The sequence below is a fragment of the Ochotona curzoniae genome, unplaced genomic scaffold (assembly GCF_017591425.1).
Source record: "Ochotona curzoniae isolate NIBS_2020 unplaced genomic scaffold, NIBS_Ocur_1.0 contig_43, whole genome shotgun sequence".
Taxonomy (NCBI): Eukaryota; Metazoa; Chordata; class Mammalia; order Lagomorpha; family Ochotonidae; genus Ochotona; species Ochotona curzoniae.
Window position 1 is genome coordinate 5,339,893 of NW_024466218.1, and position 25,172 is coordinate 5,365,064.

The window sequence follows — 25,172 nt, forward strand, 5'->3', positions numbered from 1 at the left end:
TCCAAATGCTTCTTCGTGGCCCCTTACTGTTTTCTGATGCTGATGGCTTGGGGAGTTCTAACAAATACTTTTCATGGAAGAACGTTAAACAGTCCTAAGTTTGAGCACGTGTGATGGGAGTATGAATTTATGGCACGTAGTTGATGATTTAGGAAAATAAATATATTGCTTTCTTTCACAAAAAGCGCAGTCAGCAACTTGCTGCAGTCATGCGAGGATTCAGGTATTTGTTTCTAAAGGGCTGAGCAAAATAGTGAGAGATTGTACTTCACATTTGATAATAGAAATGATTACACAGCTCAATAAATTGTCCGTCTTTAAAAAATGTAGATTAAGGACTTGCTCCTTTCTAAGATATTTTGCAATCTTTGGTTCAATGGAATGCAAGAAATTAACCACTGGAAAGTACTTAGGAACCACTTCTGAGTATGTAGGTTAGAAGAATAAATTGCCTGGGCCCTGCAGTTTATTGTGGAATAGCAGCAGGACTTAGTTTATTGTGCGATCATGCTATGCACCAATCACTTCCTTGAAAATGTTGGCCATTTCTTTTATGTTTCCTCCATTTACAAGTGTTCTGGTAATTTAGAATTCTGTCCCTTTATTCTAAGCAATTACCACAGAAGCCTAAGCATTTTTTACTTCCTGTGTGGAGACTACTTTGGCTATAATTTGAAACCTGCGTGCTGTACTAATAATCCACTTGCTAGATTTAGCCCTGGAACAATGGCAAATGAGATCATGTATCTGGTCTTAAAAGGAGGATATTTACTTTTACGGCCAATAATAAAAATGTGCTCCAATGGGAGTCATTAAATCTTTTGTTTCAGACTGTAAATGGATCCCCTAGACTTTAGAGAGGATTGGTTCCTAGATATGCACTGGAGTCCTTGTTTTCATGTCTATGGAAATGTGGCACATATGTCAACCCGATCAAGAAGGACTTAGGTCTGATGGATCATGGTGAGAAGAAGGGACGCTGACATTTTGAAGCACGGTGACTTGGTACTGATGTTAACATCCACTCTCTGGAAAATACATGGTTCTAGCCCTCGCACCTAAATGTGAAGCCTAACGTTATTGGCCCGCCACCTAGTTTCTTAGACTTCTTGCTTGAAGCATTCAGTTTGATAGTGAAGGAAATGCAAAACAGTGTGGCAGAAATGCTCTAGTTTCTGAGAGTCAGAACTCAAATGCCAGGTCACCTGGGGAGGCCTGTGGTCCCCAGGAGAGGTACCGTTCTCTGTGAATTGGAGAATCTGGTGGTGATTCACCAACCTGAATAAAACAGCGGCTAACTGTCCCAAGTTCCTGCTGCTTGCTGTCTATAACTGTCTTTCCTCTATGGAGCCCAAGTGCACAGAGAAAAAGGTTATTGGCCCTTTGTGTAGATGGTAAAACTGAGCACAGAGACAATCCCCTATGAACTCACAGGTGCCAGAAACTGGAGACTGGGTCTTCACTCTGCCTGTACTCAAGCAGGCTTTCTCTTGCCTCTGTTGATGTGAGGTTAGAAATGGACAGGAGGGTAAAAAAAAAGAATATGGACGTTTGACCTCTTTCAGTATAAATTATTTAAAACCACAGGCCAGCTTTTCAACATGATGTCTGATGGGTTGTTTTTGTTCGCTTTTCATGTTGTCCCGCCTAGTCCTTGTTCTGATGTTTGTGGTGTGGATGAAACGCCGGGATAAAGAACGCCAGGCCAAGCAACTTTTAATCGATCCAGAAGATGATGTAAGAGATAATATTCTGAAATATGATGAAGAAGGTGGAGGAGAAGAAGACCAGGTGAGCAATAATTTAAGTCTTTGAAAGAAAATTTTAGTATGACTATATAAATGAAATGATAGGAAAAATGTTAGTATACATAATAAGAAATGGTGTCGGGTACCTTTCGTGTTATGCTATCATTCACTTGATAAATTCTATCCTCTATGTGTTGCACTTTTTTTTTCAAGATGTTATATGTAATTGTGTTTATCTTGTTTAAAAAAATAATTAACTTGGGTTAGAGACTAGTGTTGTACAGTGGATTAAGTTGCCACCTGCAGCGCCAGCATCCCACATAGGCGCTAGTTTAAGTCCCACCTGCTCCATTTCCAGTCTAGTTTTGTGCCACTCTCCCACCTGGGAGAGCAGTGGAACGTGGCTCGAGTGCTTGAACCTTTGCACCCATTTGGGTTACCTGGGTGAAGTCACCTGGTTACCAAGACTTCAGCATGGCCCAACCCTGGACAGTGTGGCCAATTGAGAAGTGACCCAGAAGATGGAAGATCTTGCTCTCTCTTTCTGTATGTGGGTGTTTGTGTGCATATGTGTGTATTTGGCTGTCTGCCTGTCTCTCCCTCTCTGAAACCCTGCTTTTAAGAAAATAAATTTTTAATAACGATAATAAAAGCCACTTGGGACAGATCTTGGGCAGTAAGAATGAAGATGAAAAGCTGCTAAGCACACCTGTGTGCTGTCTCCAGGCCGCAGCTCCAGCTCTGCTCCCGTCTAAGCTGCCTGCCAGCACATCCTCAGGTCAGTGGTGGATGAGGCATGAGGATCAAGTAGTTAGACCCCTGACACTCAAATGGGAGACTTTATGTTATCAAAAAAGGTTTTATTTACTTTCTGCATTTGAAAGTGAGAGAAAGAGACAAACACAAGTGGAGATTTCCCATCTGCTGGTTCATTCTCCACATGCTGGACTGAGCCAACTAAAGGTGCCAGGAACTCAATGTTAGTGATTCTTGGACTAATAATATTTGTAATATTTTTGTAACAATAATAAATACTTTGTAAATAATAACTCTCCTTTAATACTTTTGTTTATATGTTTTTTTTCCAAAATAGGAATTAAACTGTTTTATACACTGGAATCTGTATGTTTATTTACAAAAATGGCAGAAAAAGTGTTCATGATACTATTTTAACCCCTAACAGTTCAGAATTGAACAGAATTAACAAATACCTGCCCTGGGGAATCTCACAGTGGTTTGATTCTACAAAGACAAATATCCAGGAAGTAATAGACATGGATTTTAAGACAGCTCTGTCTGTTATCACAACTTAATTTAATGTGATACAGTTCTCCTCAAAATTACCTATAAGATGTTTCTGTAATCCATAAGATACCTTTATGTAGTATTACTACGGGAGACATTCCTTAAACATATCTACCTACCAATATTAAAAGTGGGTATAGAAGTTTGAAAAAAGAACCCAAGGCTCTTGGGTTGGCTATTTATAATTAAGTGCTTTAATAAATCAAAGCGCATTTATTGGTAAAATAACTTATAAATTAAAATTTTATATTTTGGGCCCAGCATGGTAGCCGTTAGCGCCTAAAGGCTTCACCTTGAATGTGCTGGGATCCCATTTGGATGCCAGTTTCTTTCTTGGTGGCCCCCATTCCCATCCAGCTCCCTGCTTGTTGCCTGGAAAAGCAGTTGAGGATGACCCATAGCCTTGAGACCCTGTACCTGAGTGGGAGACCTAGAAAAGGCTCTAGGCTCCTGGCTTCAGATTGGCACAGCTCTGGCTATTGCAGCCATTTGGGGAGTGAATCAGCATGGGGAAGATCTTTCTCTCTGTCTCTCCTTCTTTCTGTGTATCTGCCTTTCCAATAAAACTTTTAAAATTATATTCATATTTTTTGACAATTTATGGATTAATATTTCTATTTATAAACTTTTAAATTAAAATTCATTGCCTTAGGCGTGTGTGTGTGTGTGTGTGTGTGTGTGTGTGTGTGTATACGCTAATATAAGTGACAGGACTGCTAACATGAGTAAGAGCAAGTTTTGTGGACATGGCTTTCCCCTTGACTCCCTCAAGCAAATGACAGATCACATTGCAGTTCACAAAGCACATTCCATCCATTGTTGTGTTTAAATCCTTGCAGCAACCCATTCCGGTTTTCAGTTTGGCTTTTACAGAATGCTGTGCAGTTTTCTTTGCCATTGTAACTAGCAAAGCCAGGACTCACACCCTTCTGATGCGGGTTCCAAGCGTAGTTTACATTACCTAAATCATCGTTTATAAGAGACATGTATTTAAAACATATCGAAAATTTGACTCAAGTGTGTAAAGCTGTTTTAAAGTGGTTCTATAAATATACCCCAGGGTTTCTTACATAAATTTCTCATAAATATCTGAATATTAAAAACTCATGTTTGGCTTAATCCTTAATTAACCTGTCCTTTCACTTCCTTAAGCTCTGTTTAAGATCAACACATGTGTGTTGATCACATATTCTTGTAAATCTTCCACTTCCGTTATTTATGTTTCATTTAATTCTTTTTAATATTTTCCTTTTTTTTTATGATACAGTTCCATAGATTCTAGGATTTCCCTTCCCCCTCCCCAAGACCCCTCAGCTCCGCTGATTCCCTTCATGTTGTGGTAGCATAGCCTTCATAAACAGTCATAAGCACATCATCCTGCTATTTTAGTGTATGAACAATGGCAGAGAGTCCATCCTATTGTCAAGATATATGTAACAGTTTCATTGGGACTCCATCTTTCATTTGGAAGTAGAGATCCATACTGCCTTGTATCTCCACTTCTGGATATGATAATCTGTATTAAACAGTTCCCATACATCCCATTAAATGAAAAGCCATAAAACAAAATCAACAGCAGGAAGAAAAATGGGAAATTTAGAACAGTATGAAGTTAACTAACATCATCCTGCATAATCTTGAGGGCATAAGCCTGTACCTTATTTAGTGAAGCTTCAGTAAGCATAGTGATAACTGGAACATCATTGGTATAATAGGGTTCTGCAATAAATAAATAAATAAATAAATAAATAAATAAATAAAAAATGGAGGTCCAGAGAGAAGAGTAAGGTAGTTCTCTCGGTGTCTTGAGTTTGGACCAAGGACACTTGGTTTAACCTCATCTAAGTTTCTCTCCTCCCTCCTTCCCAGTTCCTTGAAGGATTGTTTACTTTCCGTATTTTCTCTGGTACAGACTTTATCAGTCTCATCCACTTCAACGCTTGAGACCAAAGGCTAAAACTTAGCTATTGTATTATTTGCTCAAATTATCATTGTATAGGTCTTTAGCCTGTTTCTGCCCCCACCACAGCTGCTGAGGAATTCTAGGCCCCCAGGTAAAACCCACGGGGCAGGCTGCCTCAGGATTTTTCCTCTATCTTTGCTGGTTTTTCTGTGATCTTTTTCTAATCTCTTGGTTCTAGACTAGATTTTAGTTTAGGTCAAGACCATATATCTCTGATCCTCTGATGCAACTTTTATTTGTGGTTTTATTAATAAAAATTATGACAAAATGACATAAGGAATTCATTCCAGATTTTCCTTCATTAACAGAGTAAAATACTTGGCATAGGAATTCTCCAACAAAGGGCTCTGTCTTCTCTATCTCTTAAGTGGTTTTTGACATCCATTTACTTACTTGAGTCTCCAAGGCCATGAATAAATAAAGTCTTTTCGTGGTAGTTAAATAAAGAGGTCAGCGTTATCTCAGTCTGCCCACAGCATCCAAATGAGTGTCCTGCCAATGGGTAACATCCCATCCACTCTCTGAAACTTGTCAAATCCAACTTCTTCCTTAGCATGCCAACTGTTCCAGCCTGCACACAGTCTTTGGTATACAGTCTGGGAAAAAAACCTTGGGCAGAGTGAGTGATGAGTACATTCTAACCGCAGGATACAAATCTGTCAGTCCCAGGCACCCATGGCTGCTGAACTTTCCTTCAGAGTTTTGGGTGATTTCCCTCTTATAGCAGATTCCTTTCTCTTAGTAACGAGTTGTCCATTTCTGTGTTTTTATTCAGTGGGATATCATTTTCTTCTCAGTTATGTTATGAATTGTAGAAACTGCGATCTGGTCATTTATGAGATTTGTATTTGACAGTGTGAGGATAATAAACAGTCTCCTGACTTTCTGTTTCACAGCAAGCAACAGAAACCTTCCTAGGGGTTTCCCCATGTAACCACCTCTCATGTCGGCAGCATTTCCAAAACCCTAGGAACTTGCTTCTACCCGCAGCTAGGCCATAGGACTTCTGCCAAGAGTAATCATTTTTCACTGTTTCTGTCACCGTAGACTAGCATTGCTTGTTTTTGAATCGTTTTGTGATAGCTAACATGCTATAGGTACTTTTTTATTTGTAGTTTGCACTATACAACATTATACTTATGAGATCCATTCATTTGTATCTAGAAGTAATTCATTCTTTCCGTGATTGTATACTGTTCAGTTGTAAGAGTTAGCCATGTTTTACCAGTCTTCTTCTATACTTGGATATTATAGAATTTCTCTAGCTATTCTGTTTTTCATAAAACTTTGCTATGAATATTCGTGTGTGTGTGTGTGTGTGTGTGTGTGTGTGTGTGTGTGTGTGTTGGTGCATTTCTGTTGCTCTGTGAATAGGAATCAAATGGCTGGATTATGGAATGAACACATACGTGGCTGCAGCACCCATCCTATCACTGTCATTCTGAGTTTCACCTCCTTCTTAGAGGGATGTATGCCTTCTGATTGCCCCCTCACGGTCATTCTCCCTAGTTGGATGTTTTAGCCTTTTAATCTGCTACTCAGGCAATGTGTCTGTTCCACTACAACTGCTAGCTTGTTTACCACCTGGATATCTCTCTTCGTGATGTTTATGTCAGCTTGTGTGTCTACTTTTCATTGGGATGTCCTTTTCTTTTGACTTGCAGAGATCTTCATATATTATAGAAATGAGTTTTTTCTCATAAATGCAGTGTCGTGTCCTCCATTGCTTTTTAGTGATGCAATGTGCTGAGCAGTTACTGATTTTCAATGAAGTCCAGCTTGTCATTTTTTACTTTTTTTTTTTTCTCCTGTTGTGGCTCTTGCTTTTGTAGCTTATTGAAGAAAACTGTCTGCTACAGGGTAAAAAGGAATGTTCCAACCACCCCACCCTTCCCCCAAATGTATCTCCATATGATCTTCTGAATTTTTGTTATTTGACTCATCCTGGTAAAGCTGTGATCTATCCTTAATGGTGTTTGTTTTTTTTTTTTTTCACTTGTATGAGATATAAATCTAGATATAGGTCAAGGTTTTTTTTTCTTTATGGATATTCAGTAACATTTACTTAAGGGAAGATCAGCCTTCAGCTCTGCATGGCACTATCGCATTGTGAGAAGGCAGGCCGCTGTGGGTGTGCAGGCCTGTGCATGTGCTTCGTGATTCTGCTGAGCTGCTGTTGGTCCACTCTGGAGCCGTTTGCAACGGGTCTGAACTGCTGTCTTTGTTACTTCTTGATAGCCCTTTGCTTTTTTATTTATTTGATGATGATTATGAAAATAGATTTATCATTTATTTAATGATCTTACTTTCTAAGTGTATTTACACCATCACTATGCTTCATTTTTTAAACAATGGTTCTTGTAAGCCTTAAAACTAGGGTTAGTCCCTGAAAAATTCAGTGTTGTGAAATAGACTGTATTCTGTTTCCATAATTCACATGTTAGAAAGTATATTCCTTTGGAGTGTACATGAAGCCTTTTTGGCAAAATAACATGATTCATAATTTTTTAAAATGTTTTTAAAGGATATTATTCCTTTTCAGAAATAGGCCATGGAAATGGGATCAGTACCATGTCTCCTAGACAAAGGTATAGTGATTTCTGCTATCCATGGCTGCTATTTAGTACAGTGTGTGTGTGTGTTACCCCAAAGTATGGATGGGGTACATACACTGTCGTAACTGGATATATCTTGAGACAATCAAGCCCTGGTCTGTTTGCTCAGCGTCTCAGCTGGACAGCCTTTTAAAAGGTTACCTTATTTATCATCTTATTTATTTGAAACAATGAGGAGGAGAGACTGAGATGGTGGCTGGGAACCAGAAACTCCATGCAGGTTTCCGGTGTGAGTGGCAGGGACCTAAATCCTAGAGCCATTCTCTGCATCCTTCCCAGAGGCACTAGCAGGAATCTGGACAAGAAGCGAGCAGCTGGGTCTGAGGTCAGCGCTCTGGTGTGGAATGCTCACCTTGACCTGCTGGGCCACACCTTCCCCTCAAGGCCAGCACTGTTAAAGATCATTTTTTGCAGCCATTAAACCGTATTTTGTCCTAAACATTCACCACAGTGCCTTTATCCAGCTTTAATGGATGGCTGATTAACAGCTGACCTTGGGGCACTGTGGGCAGGTCAGTAGCATCAACCAGAAAAGATAAGCCTGGAGCTGGTTGAGCCCTTCCTATTGGCAGATTAGGAAGAAAACAAAGGGAAAACAGTCCTCCAGAGCACTTGTTCTTATCTTTTCTTGATTATCATCTCTATTTAAGTTCTTTGCCAAGGTACAGGGTGTTAATTTATTTAACAGAAGAAGAACGGCCTAAGAAAAGAACAAAAGTAGAAAAACCACCCACCTCTGTGGCTTCTGCAGTCCTGGGAGGAGTATTTGTCCGAGCTTGTAGATGTTCTGTTCTGTTGAGATTGTCAGGGTAGGGAGAGGCTGGCCCTGCATTTGATAAAGTACCATGAGATGTGTCCTGACAGGAGTGTTATCTGTGTACAGCGCTGTTGGCTGCTGGACAGGCACCCTGAGTATTATGTCCAGTCTATTTTCAGAGGGTCAGGTTCCTTTATCTGCTCCGCTGCTATTATCAGCAAGGCTTTTGGTGCTTACCAAGGCACGTTTCATTACCCTCATTAGTACATGTCCTTCAGTGCCCTTTAGGCCAGTGGGCCGGTTGCAGATAAATTACATTGCCTTCTATTATCTGTGCATCTACTTCCCTCTATATCTGCAACACTAATCAAATCAGGGCGAATGGACGAAACAGCCAATAGCTCTCTTTCTTAGGAAGCATCGCCTCTCAGCCCCTTGGGTTGGAAGCAGAAACAGCCGGCTTCTTGCTGTTTAAAACTTAGGTGTGCAGGTGGGTGTCCTGACACAGAGCCTTACGCCCCACTAGGAATCCCCCTTTCCATAAAGGAGTAACAGTTTAAATCTCAGCTGTTCCACTTCCTAAGTGATACACCTGGGGTACTCCAGCAGCATGGCATGCGAGGTCCTGCACCCATGTCCTGGCTTCAACCTGGCCCAACCCTGGTTGTTGTAGGCAGAGAATGAGCCAGTAGATGTGGATAGGAAATAGCTGTTCTCTCTTTCACTCCATTTAATAAAAAATAGCCATTTTACAATGTAAGGGTTAGTCATAGTTAAGAGTGGCTGCTATGTTTATAATACTCATTTGTAAGTGCTGTTCGTGAACATCTTTTCTTACATCACCCAAAAGTATGCTTCATTCTTTATCACCAAATCACTAGCTAGTGTTGTCAGACACCATACTAAACGCTTCATATGTATGTCTCATCTGGTGCTCATGAAAGAGTAACCAGGTGGGCACACAGTTTTAGAAAAAGCCGCACAATGGGGATTTACTCCATGTACCTGTGTCCGGTAAAAGGGGTGAGTTTATCGTCAGCTGGGCAGTTACAACACAGCCTTTCATTGTATTGTTTGAGTCCATCAAAATGCCGTCCAACTCTTGAGATTGGCTCTGGGGTGTCTTGCAGCTTGGAATGTTGACTGTCTCCAGGGTTTTTCACTGTGTGAGTCAATATTATTCCAAATGACCAACAGCTGCAGGTCAACCCCCTTTGGATTATGAGCAGGAGGCTCAAGGAGCAGTGGCCATGTTTGGGAATCAGGGCTGGTCATCACCATAGCAGAGCTAAGCCATTGGTGATGAGAGTCCCTGCCAGTCAGCTCTCTACACCAGATTACTCCATGGCATTCTAGATCTGTCTTCTCATTTGCATTACCTCTGTATCTCAGTCCCTGCCTCGCCTGTCCGGGCCCAGCAGCTCTCAGCTCAATAAATACTACCAACCTCACAACCCAGGACTTTGTATAGGACCCTGTGACCAAATTCCCAAATTTGATCCCTTAAATAGCAGAGGCCTTCCCAGAGCTAGTTTCTTTTACACCTGGAAGGGTCTGAACTCTGAGAACAGGTATACGTTGCCTGAAAAATTCAAGAATTGAAAGAAAAAAAAAATACCAATTTCTTACTTCTTGATCCTAAAATGAGAAGATCTAGAAATGTAGCCTTATTTTGAAGTGACAACAATTATTGGAAACTAAATGGAAATTTTCCTCTTTAGAGAAGGCAAGCATATTCCAGAAATTATGTTTCCTTTTTTGATACCAGACCAACTTTATTGGTTTATGTTGTCAGCCTGTGCTTCATAGATACTTATTTTTGCAGATCTTGATTAAATTATGTCATGATGATTAGGCTTGAGCTTAATATAAGCCGATATCTATAAAGAAGATGTACTGTGGCGTTCTGAAATCAGGGGGATATTTCTGTAGTAAATAAAGGATGAAAAGAGGGAAAAAGAGGACAATGAGCAGGGGAGAAAATTGACACAAAATGATGTGGCACTGTATGTTTTAGTTAAAATAAATGAGTTTCTTAAAAAAAAAAAATTTAGAGCCCTTTGCTTACTTGAAATGACTTCTTTCCTTAGTAGTAATTAGGCTTAAGGTCTTTAAGTGTTTGAGATAGGCGAGGTGTGCTGTACAGTACTCAGAGACCTTGTGTGCCTGTGGCTCTGCCGTCCTCCGGATGTGGCTGCGGCCCCACCTAGCATACACACATTCGTGACAACAGAACACAGAGGATGGTTTATGGGATATTTTGTGTATCAGACGTACAAAGTGACACAATAAATTCCACTGGGAAATATCCCTTAACTGAGTGCCTGGGGAAAATATAAAATATGATGGACTTAGGATTTGGTTTTGTGCTTTAAAAAAATGATGTATTTTATTTATTTGAAAAACTGAAAGGGTAGACTGAGAGAAGGAGATCCTCAAGATGGCACAGCAGTTTGGGTGGTCCAGACTGAAGCCTCGAACCTGGATCCCACATAAGGATAGCAGGGACCCCCATACTTGAGTCACCTGCCTCTGCTTTCCCAAGCCGTGAACAGTGGGAGCTGTCAGCGGCATAGTCAGGACTCGACCAGAAGATCTGCTCATGGAATGCTGGTGGTGCACACAGCAGATGAACCAGAAGTGCTACCTCACCAGCCCCAAGAGCCAAATCTGAATCAAAGTACACTGACTTCATAATCTCTTTTTTAAGAAGTCAAACACAAGGGGCTTTCAGTTTTATGGGATGTAAAATGCAAAAGTTGATTATTTTAGAGCAAAAAAACCCCACCCATTTTGAAATCTATACCTACATTTTTTATAATACATAATTTTCATAAATTTTTGAAGACTGTATATTCTGTGTAAATTTATTTGAACAGTAATGTATTTTTTTTAAGAAATTCTAAAACGATGTTTCAGAAATTAGGAAGGAGTGTTTTGGTGCCTTCCTTTCATATTCACAGTCAGTTGTCATCTTTCCTTTATTATATATGTGTATGTTTCCTCCACAATCAAATAATGCTCCATTCCAGGATCCAAGGACTTGGATTCTTTATTCAACTGGTGATGTTTTAACAGAAAGATGTAGCTAATGGTAACAGTGTTGAACTGAAAGTGCATTTAGATGACTGTACGTTTGTCTTTTAAGATAGACAGTTCTTGGAAAGATTAAGAAATATGTTCATCTTTATTCATCTAAAACGAGTTACAAGAAAAGAGTGGAAATCACAGACATTAGGAAAGAAAGAAATTTCAGACTCTAGGAGATCGGTGGTGTCTCTGAATGCCTGATCCTCTGCCAGCTGCTGACCGCCCAGCCCTGCCTAGCTGCATCCCTTCTCCCTGCAGCACACCCTATGCCAAGGCTCCTTATGCATGCACTTCCCTATTTTTTAAACAGTTATGCTACTGCATTATCTTGACTTGTTTTGTCTATGTCCTTTTAAAGGGCATTATTCTAAACACTCAGTGAGATCAATAACCAGGTCTGTGCTCTAAGAGACAGAAAAGTACTTGTGGAATCATACCAAATAGAATTGCCTGGTCACTTCATTTTCCCAAGGAGATTATGCCGTAGTTTTGCAATGGCAGGAGTGTTGGAGTTAAAGGTCAGCACCTTCTGTCTTTGCAGAAGAACCAGAGAAGGAAGTTTCATCTCCTTTGTATTTCTGAGGTCGTTTTGCGACGGGACACCGTGTGGAAGCACTAACAGGGGCCAGGCTGCTTCCCACTGGAGAGCAGCAGACTCCCCTGAGATTAAAATGTGGAGAAAAATCCAGGGGGAGTTCCTTCCCCTGTATATTTCAAGTACCCTGGTTATTTTCTCTCTATTAGGTTTACAGTTGAATCCAAGAAAGCTTTTAGCAAATCTTTGAATTGGTGGGACTTTAATAATCCGTAGAATCTACTTAGTTTCTCACATCATTTCACCTGAGCAGAGTTACCATCATAACTTGGCTTCACTGGGGGAGAAAATCAGGCCCAACATAATTTACATAAAGGCTTGTAAGGGTATTTGACTTACTTGTCAGCAGTTGCATGGTAATGGGTTGACACCTTATCACTATTTTATTCAATTATTTTAATGCCAGGAGCTATAGAGGGTGAGATAATTATGTTCTTCTAGCTTCCGCTCCTTTCTGTGTCTTTGTGAAGAATTTCTTGCCTGTGCCACAGTCAGCTTTCTTTTCAGATCTTTTTTCCCCTTCCCCTTCTAATTTTTTTTCCTATGTACTTTCATGTCAGTATTCTTATTTCTCATAGGCCCTCAGTCTTGAAACATTAAAAGTGTTTACCTGCTCTGTATGGGAATTTGAAAGTTCCTTGCCTTAGCTGCTATAAAAGGAAAGTGCTGCAATGGTACCAGTCCCTGCCTGGCTGATAACAAACCTCTGTTGTGTGTTGTCACTGATTCTTCCAGGGAGTATGATAAGGGGCCATGAACTTTGAGTACTAACCCCACTCCCCGGAAGATCAGAGCCGTGTGGGACCTATGTGAAAGAATCTGCCTCAACAGAAGGTCTTGTTTTTACCAACTATGTACAAAAATCAGACTCATTGCATCTTCTCTGGTGTGCTGGAACCCAGTGTTTTGTTAGCATAACCACCTGGAATTCTTCCTTGCAACTAAAAATCTCTCAGGGATTTTGCCCCCTTGGCACCAATTTGGTCTGCTTTCTCACTGGCAAGTGACAAAAAAAAATTGTACCATTGCAGCACTTATATTTTGTTTTGTTAACATAACCAAGTACTCTAAGGAAGATTCATCAGTTTCTGAAGCCGTTATCAATCAGTGCAAGACAGTAAAATTTAACAAGAAAAGCCAGAACTAAAGCTTCACCTGCTGGTTAACTTTTTGCCAATATGCTCAGCTTTAAATCACCCTAAGACATTTTAACTAATTGGCAAAATATTTTAAGTTATTTACAATGCTAGTGTTCTGAAATCCCTAACTCCATGCCTACTTTTCATGATCATTGCCAATTAACCTTCCAAACATCAGTTATAATGTTTTCCTCAGCCTTCATTTGAAAACTAACTTGCTTTAGATGTTAACAATGTAAAGTTTGAAAATTGTAAGAAAGTTTTCAAATCTACTCTTTGTCTTGAGTTTTACAAACCAAAGGAAAATTTCTTTAGGAATTTTTGTAAGGCCCTTGAGAAAGTTTTTATTCCCTGTAATTCTCTCTGTAATCCTCATCCTACATGTTATAATTTGTGTATTTATGTAAAGTGGTATTGGAGTGTGAAGATGTATAATTTAGGATGTCCACATAGGGTGTTCCTCTAACAAAAGCTCTAAAATCAGACCTTCAGAGCAGAACTTCTTGCATCTGACACAGATGGGCGTTGGCAGCAAAAGCCCGCCCTTGTGACTAGAGGACACTTCTGCGTTCTCCCTGCAACCAAGGCTCTGGAGTAGACAATGAGAATCCAAAATAGAAAGATCTCTAGGTTATCTATTTTTAACCAATTTCCGGTTTTCTATAAATCCATGATCTTTCTACCTCATTTTAAAAACCATCAAAACTGGGGAATTTAATTGGCTCCCATTGTTATGGGTGATCTCGGCATGGTCATGACTTAACGTTGGAACCAAGGCCACATCTCCTTTCCACTGTGAATTATTGCTTCTAGAGTATGATGCAATGTAAGTGAAATGTGTTTACTTGGCTGCTTTTTTGATATACAGAATGAAGATCATCACTGAGGTTATAATCAATACCTTGAAAAAATGATCTATTTAAGTTATAGAGATACCAAGAACTCTCATGCATTAGTTCAATCCCCAGATATTTGCAATGGCAAAGTCTAGGCCATGCTGAAGCTAAGGGCAAGAAATTCCATCCAGATCTCCTAATTGAGCATCAAGGACCCAACTGTTTGAGCCATCACCTTCTGCATAGCAGAATGCATGTTACAAGAGATTAGAATTGAAGGCAGAGCCAGGCCCAAAACCCAGGCACTCCAGAACGTGTTCTAGATGTCTTGGTTGCTACACCAAACACGTTTCTTAACAACCTTGTAGGTTAAAGGACTTTCTGTGGGCCAGATGCAGTGATGATCAAAAGAACTGAGCAATACCCAAGATTTTAAAGCTATTGCTGTGTTCTGGTTCTTAAAGTAGTAAGTAGTAGGAAAGGCTATCAAATGAAAGGCAAAACAATACACATTGATGTGCTGTGATGTATGTCCTGCGAAAGGTCTTCAAAACATTGATGGAAATGTGTGATATGAAAAAATTCTGTCTGAGTTTTAATTTGTTTTTCATAAAAACTCATATTCTAATTCCATGTTGCACAAACTTTCTGAAGTGCCCATTTATACACACTGATCAGTAGAGCAAGCCGGGAGCAGACAGCCATCTTTGACCAGAGGACAGTTGACAGAATATGAGTTCTCTTGCCAGATTTCCCTATTTTTAGTAAAATGTAACAATATCTAAGTGTTGGTCACTTTTGTGTGTCTTAATAGCAATCTTTCATTTGCATTTACAACCTTCGAAATTGTCTGTGAAGCCAAGCTAGAAAGATTCTTCTCAGGTAAAACAAGGAGCATGAGAAAATGTCGCATTTGTTTTTGTCCCTTATACTAAAGAAACTCCATCATACTGTTACAATTGTTACCTATACGAAATGCTGCATCGTATATCCAGTACTACCTTGGAATATGTCACCAGATAAAAGGCAGCCCATAGGCATAAGGTTCAGGTTCTTGCCTTGTGTGATTCAGACCTCTGATGAAGCATTTGTCACCCTCAGTGTAGAAACACACCTGAGCAGTCATCAGTACGCCTGCTAGCCCTTTTCCACTTTCTAGGAAAGCTTTTGTCATTGTTAGAAGGCGTGCGTATTCGTGGTTTACCTCACTCCACTTTGCTTGTTAGTTGCATAATTAAACATGACCCACATAACCCTGCTTCTTAGAATGAAAGCATTCAAAATTATCCAAATCAATCTCTTTGGTAGCATTTTAACATTTCAAAACATTTCACATCTGTTCTATATACATAAGGTTTTAAGGAATTCTATAAATAATTTCTAATCATAAATTCTATAAATTTTGGATGGTAGAATGTTGTATATTTTGTAGGGATGGTTTGAAACCCTCTGTCTTGATGTGAGAGACCAGTGGCCTGTGCTTTAGTCATGTTAATCGTCCTGGCATAGTGCGTGTTCCCTAGCCCAGGTGTGAGTCAAGCATCAAACCTCAAAGCAGTTTTTCCACTGAACATATGTTTGACATTTGTGTTGTTTATTTCAAAGGCAGAGTGATAAGAAGAGTACAAAAGAAGGGCGTCTCCTATCTGCTGCTTCATTCCTACCAAAGTGGCCCACAGGAGCCAGGAATTCCACCCAGGCCTCCCACTTTGAGTGCCAGAGGTTCAAGCACTTGGGCCATCTTGTGCTGTTTTCCCAGTTGGGTTAGCAGGGAGCAGATCAGAACCCTCCAGACAGCAGGACTTGAACTGGTCCTCTGATATGGGATGCCTGTGTTGTGCCACATCACAATGTCAGTCCCATCTCCAAGCATTTTGTACTTATTTGTCACATTTCCATGCCACTCTGCCTTTCCCTGCTCTTTATGTACTTCCAGTAACGTCCACACTCTGAGGAGGAGCTTTTCCATAGCAGTACTACCACACGCTTACCTGTTAGACCAACCTGTTGGAAAGAAATTCTTCAGGCACCAGTTTCGTGAGCAAGCATAGTGTTCAGTTTTAGATGAGAGATTTCAATATCAGACACACCTAGATTTGATTCCCATCTGAATCACACACTGGTTATTATGCTTTTGGGCAAATTATTCAAAAGATGATAATGAAATATTCTTTACAGATTGTTTAGGAAGTATTGATAATAAGGAGACACTTAGACATGATGGGATGTGGTGAAGGTCAAGGTTTGCGACCTTTCTCTTTCTTCTCTCTTACGTTATTTCAACCATCTTGTTCCTCTGTACTCTTCTCTCTGTTCCCATCAGGGCTCAGCGTTGAATCGCTCTCATAGTCAGCTGTGAGCAGAGCCAGGATTTGGAGTCTGGTCCATTTGCTTCTGTGGCTTAGTAGACTGCAGTAGGTGCATTACTTAGCTTATTTGAAATGCAGTATCCCCATCGTATAAATGGGGATTATAAAATTTAATATCGTATACGTTGTTAAGAGGATTAACTAAGTGAACATATGAGTATGTAAAACACCTACAACATTGCCAAAACATGGAAAATGTTCAACTGCAGAATAAATCAAAATTGCTCTGAGACTCAGCACTGCAAATGGTTTTAAAAGAGAGAAAAAGCCTCAACTAAGAAAAGTACCAAAAAACCTGTACTTTCTGTAAATCACAATGTTGAATTGGGGAATTTTGGTTAATCTGGGGTAGGACATTTTATATCACCAGAACTTGGAGGTTTGAAAACTACAAAACGTTTGGGCTACCCTAAAATTTTGATTCACTTCCCCATTATAGTCAGTTCCTTTTATATCCCTGCCCAGCCAGTTGAAGCTTTCACCGAAAATAGCTCTAAGGATTCAACCTCTGCCCAGAGCACCCGTCTTCATGAGCGCTGCCCCACCTCCCTGCACGTGGACGGGGACTTCTGCAAGACCTGCTTGCAAGATTGCATTTGGGAGAAAAACCACACTCTCCCTGAGCCACAAGACAGCACTCTGTTTCTGGAAAGGATCAGAGATGAAAGAGTGTATATTTCAGGGGCCTCCCGTAGTGTCTATAGCATATCTTTCTTTGTTGTTGTTATTTTAAGGAACATTTTAAAATGGAACAACCATCCTCAGAGCAAAATAGGCCAGGGATCAGTCAGGGCCCAGAGTCCATATGTTGCAAATTCCCTTACGAGGGAAAGAGGAAAGAGGGTTGTTTTTTAAACCCAGATGCACTCGTGCCTTTCTTAGAGAAAACAGCACCAACCTCTTTTCTTTTTAACACTAGATGCATTAATATTAAGTAAGTTTAGTTCTTTTACCACTGTGATCCAGCTCTATCTTCTTGTCAGTATTTTTGTCACTTTATAGGGAGACCCCGGCACACTGCTGTCTCCCATCGGAAACTGATGAGGAAGATTGTAAAGCAGATGGGGCGCAGACTGCAGACATGAGAAACACAGAAGAAAGAGCTGTGTGAAAGAAATATTGAATCATAACATGAAAAACTCCGAGTGGCAACTTTTCCATTATGTTAAATCTCACTCATTTCTATGCATTCGGAGTATGTGTTTAAAAACAAAGGTTGTCATTTTCCATCTCCGTGCCCATCAACCAGAGGTTTTCATTTTGTCTTTTGCAGGACTATGACTTGAGCCAGCTTCAGCAGCCTGACACTGTGGAGCCTGATGCCATCAAGCCCGTAGGGATCCGCCGACTGGACGAGAGGCCCATCCACGCAGAGCCCCAGTACCCTGTCCGCTCTGCAGCCCCGCATCCCGGGGACATCGGGGACTTCATCAACGAGGTGCGAAGAACAACTTGCTCTGTGCATGTTTTGTGCTCCTGGTTAGATCTTTGTAGACCACACATCGCTTAGACAGTAACTGAACATACTTGTTTTTCTGAAGTATATGTAAAAACAAGTAGTCGAGAACACATTCACTTGTTCTGACCAACCCCAAAGAGATTCCATCAGTGAATATTCCGCATTTTTAAATTACAAAATTGTATCAGTTATTATTAGTTTTACTCACGTTAGCTACAAGGACTTTTTCCTGCTATACCATAATTAATGAATAGACCTAATCGATAGGTTGCTTTAAATTTTATTTTTATTTTGAATATTTTAAATATTTACTTTATAATTATATGCTTTTATTATATAATATTTTATTATATTATATCAATTTTATATTTTATATTTATTTTGTATAACTAAATAATATATATAAATTTGCATTATTTTTATACTTTTATCTTTATTTCAGACATTTGATACATTTTATGTTATGCATTTTATTGTATATAATTTAACTCTATGTATGTATCAATAGTTTGCTTTAATGTTCTCACACTGTACCCTTTAAGTCCTACACAAGAGTAGAATTGAGTACCTACACAATGACTCCATCTGAATAACCAGGTTGGAAGAGCAATTAAATTGAATCTTCGGTACCTAATTTAAATTCTTGCCTAGTTGAGGAGTTTTAAGAGCTTCTATGGAAGAATCTAATTCTCTGGTGCATATGACAGATATGGTTCAATGTCCAAAGCATTATGGCATTCTTTTATTTCATTGCCCACCGAAAGGTCTGCTCTATTTAATACTTCAGTTTTGAAGTAAATTGCTTTGTGTTGCTTCTTTTGATCATGTCTGTGGCTCTACAATAATGTTTCTGTATTTGTCCCTTTGAATTTTTATGATAAAGATAAGAGAATAGTATGTACTAATGTATTTGTGAATCTGTGGTGGAGTTCCTGTTGTCTTGCCATGTTTTCGGAATCTGTGAGATCACAAGAGTTGGTCTCAGGAACCTGTTGAATTGGCCTTCAGTCACAGCCCAATAACCTTCCCCTTGCTTGGATTTCCTGGAAATAGCACAACAATTTTAAATGCTGTCAGCCCACCTTAAATTTTTAGATGCATGTATAAGTTATAGAGAAAGCTTTGAACCCAGTTGAAAGGCTTATCCATCCCCATAACTGTCTGTCCCTGACTGTTCCCTGGAGTGTGTACTGCCTTCTGACCATGCGGCCCTACATATTTCTGTTAAGTATTAGGTTCATTTGTAGTAGGCATAGTTTAAAAACAACTGAAGTACATAAAGCAGAATTCCAGTACCTCCCTTCAGCTGCAGAAATGTGGCCTGCTTTTTCAGCTCAGGTATATATAAACGAGATTAGTGATATTTTCAGGAATTTATGTATCTGTCTGTGTCTTTGGAAATATGGAAGGGTCCCTGGTGGTTTTATTTTTAGTTTCATGAACACTGTCATGAGAAACCAGTGGGTTATTCCTGCAGTATCTGGGTTTCCAAACATAGTGCAACTTTTGATTTTAGACAGAGTAACCAGATTGTTTCAAAGTAAGAATTCAGATGTGAATATAATTAAAGAGCCTTATCTGGGCAGGGTGGATTTAGCCGCTGGCTAGGACACAGTTAGTGGATGGAGTTCCAGATTCTCCACTTCCGATCCAGCTCCCTGAGATTGCACGGAAAGAAAGAAAGACGATGAAGACACTTGCTGAATGATTATGAGTGTCAGTGTTGTGTAGGGCTTTCTTCCATTCCCGACACTCTTCCCTTCCTACTCTGTCACCACACTCCTCTGCTCTGCCACAGCTACCCCGAACTGTCCAGTTACTCAAAAAGCCACACCATTAAACGTGCAGTACCTTACCCAAATAAATTTTTTAATGATGACTTATTTTTATTGGAAAGTTGAATGTACAAAGAAGAGAGACAGAAAAATCTTCTATCCGCTGATTCACTCCCCAAGTGGCTACAACAGTCAGAGCTGAGCCAGTCTGAAGCCAGAAGCCAGGAGCTCTTCTGGATCTCCCACATGGGAGCAGAGTCCAAGGCTTTGGGCCGTCCTTGACTGCTTTCCCAGGCCACAGGCAGGGAGCTGGATGGGAAGCGGGGCTGCCAGGATTAGAACTGGCGCCCAGATGGGATCCTTGCATGTGCAAAGTGAGGACTTTGCCCATTAGGCTACCGTGCTGGGCTCTGCCCAGTTAAATTTGTACCTTTGTCACCATGTTCCAGACCACTACCCCCCGTCTTAGTATTCCCTAAATCGGGAAGTCCCGCTTGGATTCACTGGAGGCACCAACAAGATACTGCCTTATTCCTTATCAGTCAGGGCAAAGCTCGCATGAGAGTTTTCCCCAGGACAGTAACTGTTTCTTGTTTGTGATGTTATAACCTAAGATCATATTACATTGATGAGCACTTAGATTGCATTGCTTGCAGGAATTCCAGTATGGTAGCAGAAGTGCAGCATGAAGCAGTGGGCACCACTCAGTTTGCATTTGATTGGCGTTTAGTGGATAGTTAATCTTGGGCTCGTCTTCCACTGCTGCTGATTACATTCAGAAGACAAGGAGATAGGTTACTGTACAGAATGTTTAGCATGTGTGTTCCATGTGCTGGCAAAGAGAATGTTTGAGGCATGTTTTTTTTTTTTTCTTTTCTACATGGTGTCTTCATTGTCTTCAGTTGACAGAACAAAGGAGATTGTTAATCAGCTAATCCTTTTAATGCCACAGGAGAAACAATTACAACAGAGATTGTCGTTTATAATTTCTTCCCTCTAAAAACAATGCTCAGGTGCACAGGCTAAAAAGTGGCTTTAGATCATCACAGATACATGTAATTACTATGAAAAACTTCGTTCCAAAGAACCGACTGCAAATTCTAAAATACAGTGAATTCTTACTTGGTTTAGGTTCATCTGTTTAGCAAGTCATTAGTATTGAATATCTCCTGTGGTGTTCTACGACTGTATCGATAACGTGGGAGTAGAACATATGTTGCACATGGATTTTCTCTGTGCACGCTTGCCACTGTGTGCCATCACAGCCTTTGAAATGCACATGCTTTGGCATTGGAAACCTCACTTCAATAGAAGCATGTTGTAGGTGCTTCTTTCTTGGCTTTGCAAGTTGATCTTCCCAGCCTGCACTCACAGGCCAGTGACAGAACTCGACTTGCAGTTTGCAGCCTCAGCTTGTAAGTTCAGGCCTCGTGCTGCTCATCCTTGCTTTTGGAATTCTCTAGACAGTAGTTGCTTGATTAGGTCTTTCCCACCCCAAGAAGGCTCAGGCATACTTGGTGGGTGTTGGGTACCATCCAGGGCCCCCCATCATGCTTAAAGCTCACCTCCATTCAGACTATGTTTTTTCACAGTTTCTTTCTACTTCACTTGTCTAGAGAAGAGGTCAGTTTTCTATTTGTTTGCTTGCGAGGGTGAGGAGAAGGCAGGCAGGCAGCGACCTGGGGCACTCTGATTTGGTGAATGAATGAACGGAAGGGTCCAGTTTGGCAATTAAAGGTAAGAATAGAGAAGTTTTGGAGGAGGACCAGTTGTGCAGTTGGAAATGAGAGTCCAGGGAGGCTGAAGTGTCACAGGAAACAACCTGAAGTAACTTCAGGGCTGGGACATCAGTTCTACTGGAAAGCTTTGGCAGGCCAAAGTTCTCAGAGTATCCAGATGTGAATCAGCCTCAAAGCACTGTGTAGATTCGTCCATCCAGAGTATCCACTAAGACTTACTCAATCTTTTTCATTAACTGAGATGACAAAAACAGATGTGTGCAAAGTTCTTTAACATTTGAAGGTATACATTTTAGAAGAAGTTTAAGATAGAGACCAATTTCTTTATCTCCAGGTCTGACTTTATATGACAGAGTACTAACTGTTCCCAGAGTGAAGTGTTTTTATGGATGGAAGAAATAGGAAAGCTCATGAGAATGTTTTCTAGTTTGTTTACATAAATAATAAATGAATGTTGCCTTCAACCTCGTAGTCTAACTTGTAGTCTGGTAGGGAAAATGAAGCAAGTCCTATTGTTTTTGAGTTTCAGCTGCAGATTTTCATTCTATTTTGAGTTTTTAAATATAACCTCACTGGGTGTAAAGTTGAAACATTCATTTAATCTCAACCTAAAGGCAGATATTATCTAATAACTTAATATCATCATATGGCTTTATCACACAAAATGTAAAATCAAGTGCACATTGCTGCTGAAAGGCAGTTTTGATTCCTTTCTTAAAAACAGATGGTTTTCCAAGAATAATTTTCTTGAAACTAAAAGTCTATAAACATTTTCCTTTTTCCCCTGCAATTAAATTTGATTATCCTTTTAGAAAATAGCTCATTCTGTTCTTATAGGCATAGGGCATTTGTTTGCATTTAAACACTTACTATTATAGTATGCAAGGTCAAAATGCTTGTATTTAACTTCCTGGATTTCCAATAATTTTATTTGCAGAATGGCTGTAGTAATAAAACTACCTTTAAATATTGTACTGAGAACTAAACTAAATGCTACTATCTATGCAAAGAGGAGGTTTCAAAAAGTTGTTGGAAAATGCATATAATGCAAGATCAATGGATGGGTCTAAAAAATCTTTGCACTAAAATAACCTCCTGTTTTGTCTTTCCACAGATTTTTGACCTCCTACTTGACATAGTGCCAGTCACAACATTTCTTAATTATTACTAATATTATATTAATTTTTATTTAGACTAACTAAAATTTAGGAACAAAAGATTTCAGGATGCCCTCTAATTAAAATAAGCCAATCAAAATTCTTTAAAAAAAAACTTTAGGTAATATTCGGAAGCCAGGATCTGGAAACCCCGTCTTGGTCTGCCCTGTGGATGACAGGAGCCCAAGGACTAGAGCCATTTTCTGCTTTCCAGTCTGCACACTATCAGGAAACTGTGTCTCAAGAGAAGCCAGAGCTCAATCCTAGGCTCTCCCGTGTGGGATATAGACTTCCTACATAGTAACTAAACTCACTTTGCCATAATAGTTTCCCCCCAGATTATTTTAAAGTACCATGTTAGTTTAAAAAAAAAAAAAGAATTTCTTTTTGCACACCTGGAAGGAACTTTTCCCTTATTTGGGAAATACTTAGAGGACTGACATCAAATAACATTTGAAATAGAAACCAATAGTTTGTATGAAAGATACAGGAATAGTACCTAGGACAGGAAGATCCTTTAGAGAGGATTCTGCTCTGATTCAGGAAAGGAATAGTGAGGATCTGAACCAAAGAAGTGTTTCTGAGACTGTCGAAGACAGCATCAATAGGCCTCTTTCCTCCTGGCCCCTTCATGTGTTCCTCACTGAAGAGTGCGTGTTTTTATAGTATCCACAAAGGCCTGTCTCCACCCATGAAGCAGAGGACAGAAGTCCACAAATATAAGCTCAGCAAGAATCCAGTCATCACCCTTAACGCAAAGCAGCATTCAGCTACTGAGAATACTTGAGATTTATCCAGATCTGCCTTTTTAGATTGGGAAGGAAGAAATTCACACACTTGGTGGAATTAATGAAACCTAGAGAACCACATGCATTAGTCCAGACACTTGGTAACAGTGCAGTAAACGTCACATGCAGTGGTGTCCACATTCAGGAATGAAGGCATCTCCGTCTGAGAGCACCGGAAGGCTCTGTTGCCCCCACAATGCATTTCTTCACTCTGATTGCGTGCCTGTGACTGTCACTTTCTCAGAATTGGATATGATCTCTCTAGAATTATCAAAATATTATGCAGAATTTATGTAATGTCTCATTCGCAAGAGTCATATTTTATTTTCAGAGAAAAATCAGTTCTATCCAAGTGGAAATGATGTACTTATCCTTCGTAGAAATAAGGCTTGCCTGAAAGTTCTTGAACAGTTGAGTGGCTTTGCCCTTTTGTAATGATTAAATCTCAAGACAATGTGCCTTGTTGCATCCATGGGTTTTATGACTTAACCTCTTTCACAAGAAAACAGGAAACAAAGGATTTAGATACTTATCCAGAAGCCAATATAGAAGCCAAAGAAAAATCACAAAGATTTTTTTTAAGATTTATTTATTTTCACTGGAAAGGCAGTGAACAAAAAGGTGGAGAGACAAAGGCAGTTCAAAGCTAGGAGCTCCTTCAGGGTCCCCCATGCGGGCAGACCATTCTCTCCTACATTCCCAGGCCACCAGCAGGGAGCTGGATGGGAAGTGGAGCTTCTGGGACTTGAACTGGCACCCATGTGGATACTGGTGTATGCAAGGAGAGGTGTTAGAGGATTTAGCCACTAGGGTACTGTGTCAGGCCTGAACAAATATTTTTGAGAATCTCAGTAGTGGGTATGGAATAAGTTATCACTAGTATCATATATATATACTTAGGGAATCCAGCTAGTTGGCTTAGACATTTGACAAAGGATCCCAGGGTCCTTAAACACAAGCTAGCATTTTCTCACCGTTGAATCCAGATGCAGTGAAGGCCCTGCCATTGTTCTCTTGGAGCTAATTTTAGTATTACCTTTTCCATTTTTCCCATTTGGTGCTCACACTGTAAGGATTTGGCAGAGCTATATCTATTTTCACCTGAAAATGAAAATGCGACAAAGCAGATGATTTTGGAAAGTAACCTTAATCATTATACTTGTTGTCTGTATTATAAATCATCCATCACAAAAAATTAAAATTTGTCTCTGGACACACATTCTGCTTGTCAACGGTTTACATTTTCTCGATTTTTCCTTTAGATCTTCCCTTAGATCTGTTTAATTGCTCAGTTTGCAGGGGAAAGCAAAGAGGGGCACATGCTAATCTGTGACTCGAAACTCTGGGAGGGCCAACAATAGATCTAACTATCAGTGTTGCTTCCATCACTAAGCCAAAATCATAATAACCACAGATCCTCCACAAATATATCTAAGATTGAATGAGCACTTCCCAATGAAAAGTGAAGGGTAGTGCTTCCCCAAGCTTGTGCTAGCTGAGGCTACAGTAACTAACAATTCCCAGGCTGGGCTGGCTTGTAATAACCAAGGTTTGCACCCGGCGCGGTGGCGCAAGTGGTTAAGGTCCTCGCCTTGCACGAGCCAGGATCTCATATGAGCGCCAGTTCTATCCCAGCAGCCCCGCTTCCCTTCCAGCTCCCTGCCTGTGGCCTGGGAAAGCAGTCGAGGACGGCCCAAAGCTTTGGGAACCTGCACCCTGTGGGAGACCCGGAAGAGGCTCCTGGCTCTGGATCGGCATAGCATCAGCCATTGCGCTCACTTGGGGAGTGAATCATCGGATGGAAGAGCTTCCTCTCTGTCTTTCCTCTCTGTATATC

General features: G+C 40.2%; 1 protein-coding gene across 1 annotated transcript in view; it reads left to right on the forward strand.

The window, feature by feature from the left end:
• Positions 1–25,172, forward strand: part of CDH2 (cadherin 2) — a 222,125-nt gene that overhangs the window by 192,943 nt on the left and 4,010 nt on the right. Inside the window, exons 14-15 of the mRNA XM_040984837.1 lie at positions 1,652–1,791; positions 17,691–17,855. Of these exons, the coding sequence (XP_040840771.1) occupies positions 1,652–1,791; positions 17,691–17,855 (305 nt within the window). The remainder of the gene's footprint in view (positions 1–1,651; positions 1,792–17,690; positions 17,856–25,172) is intronic.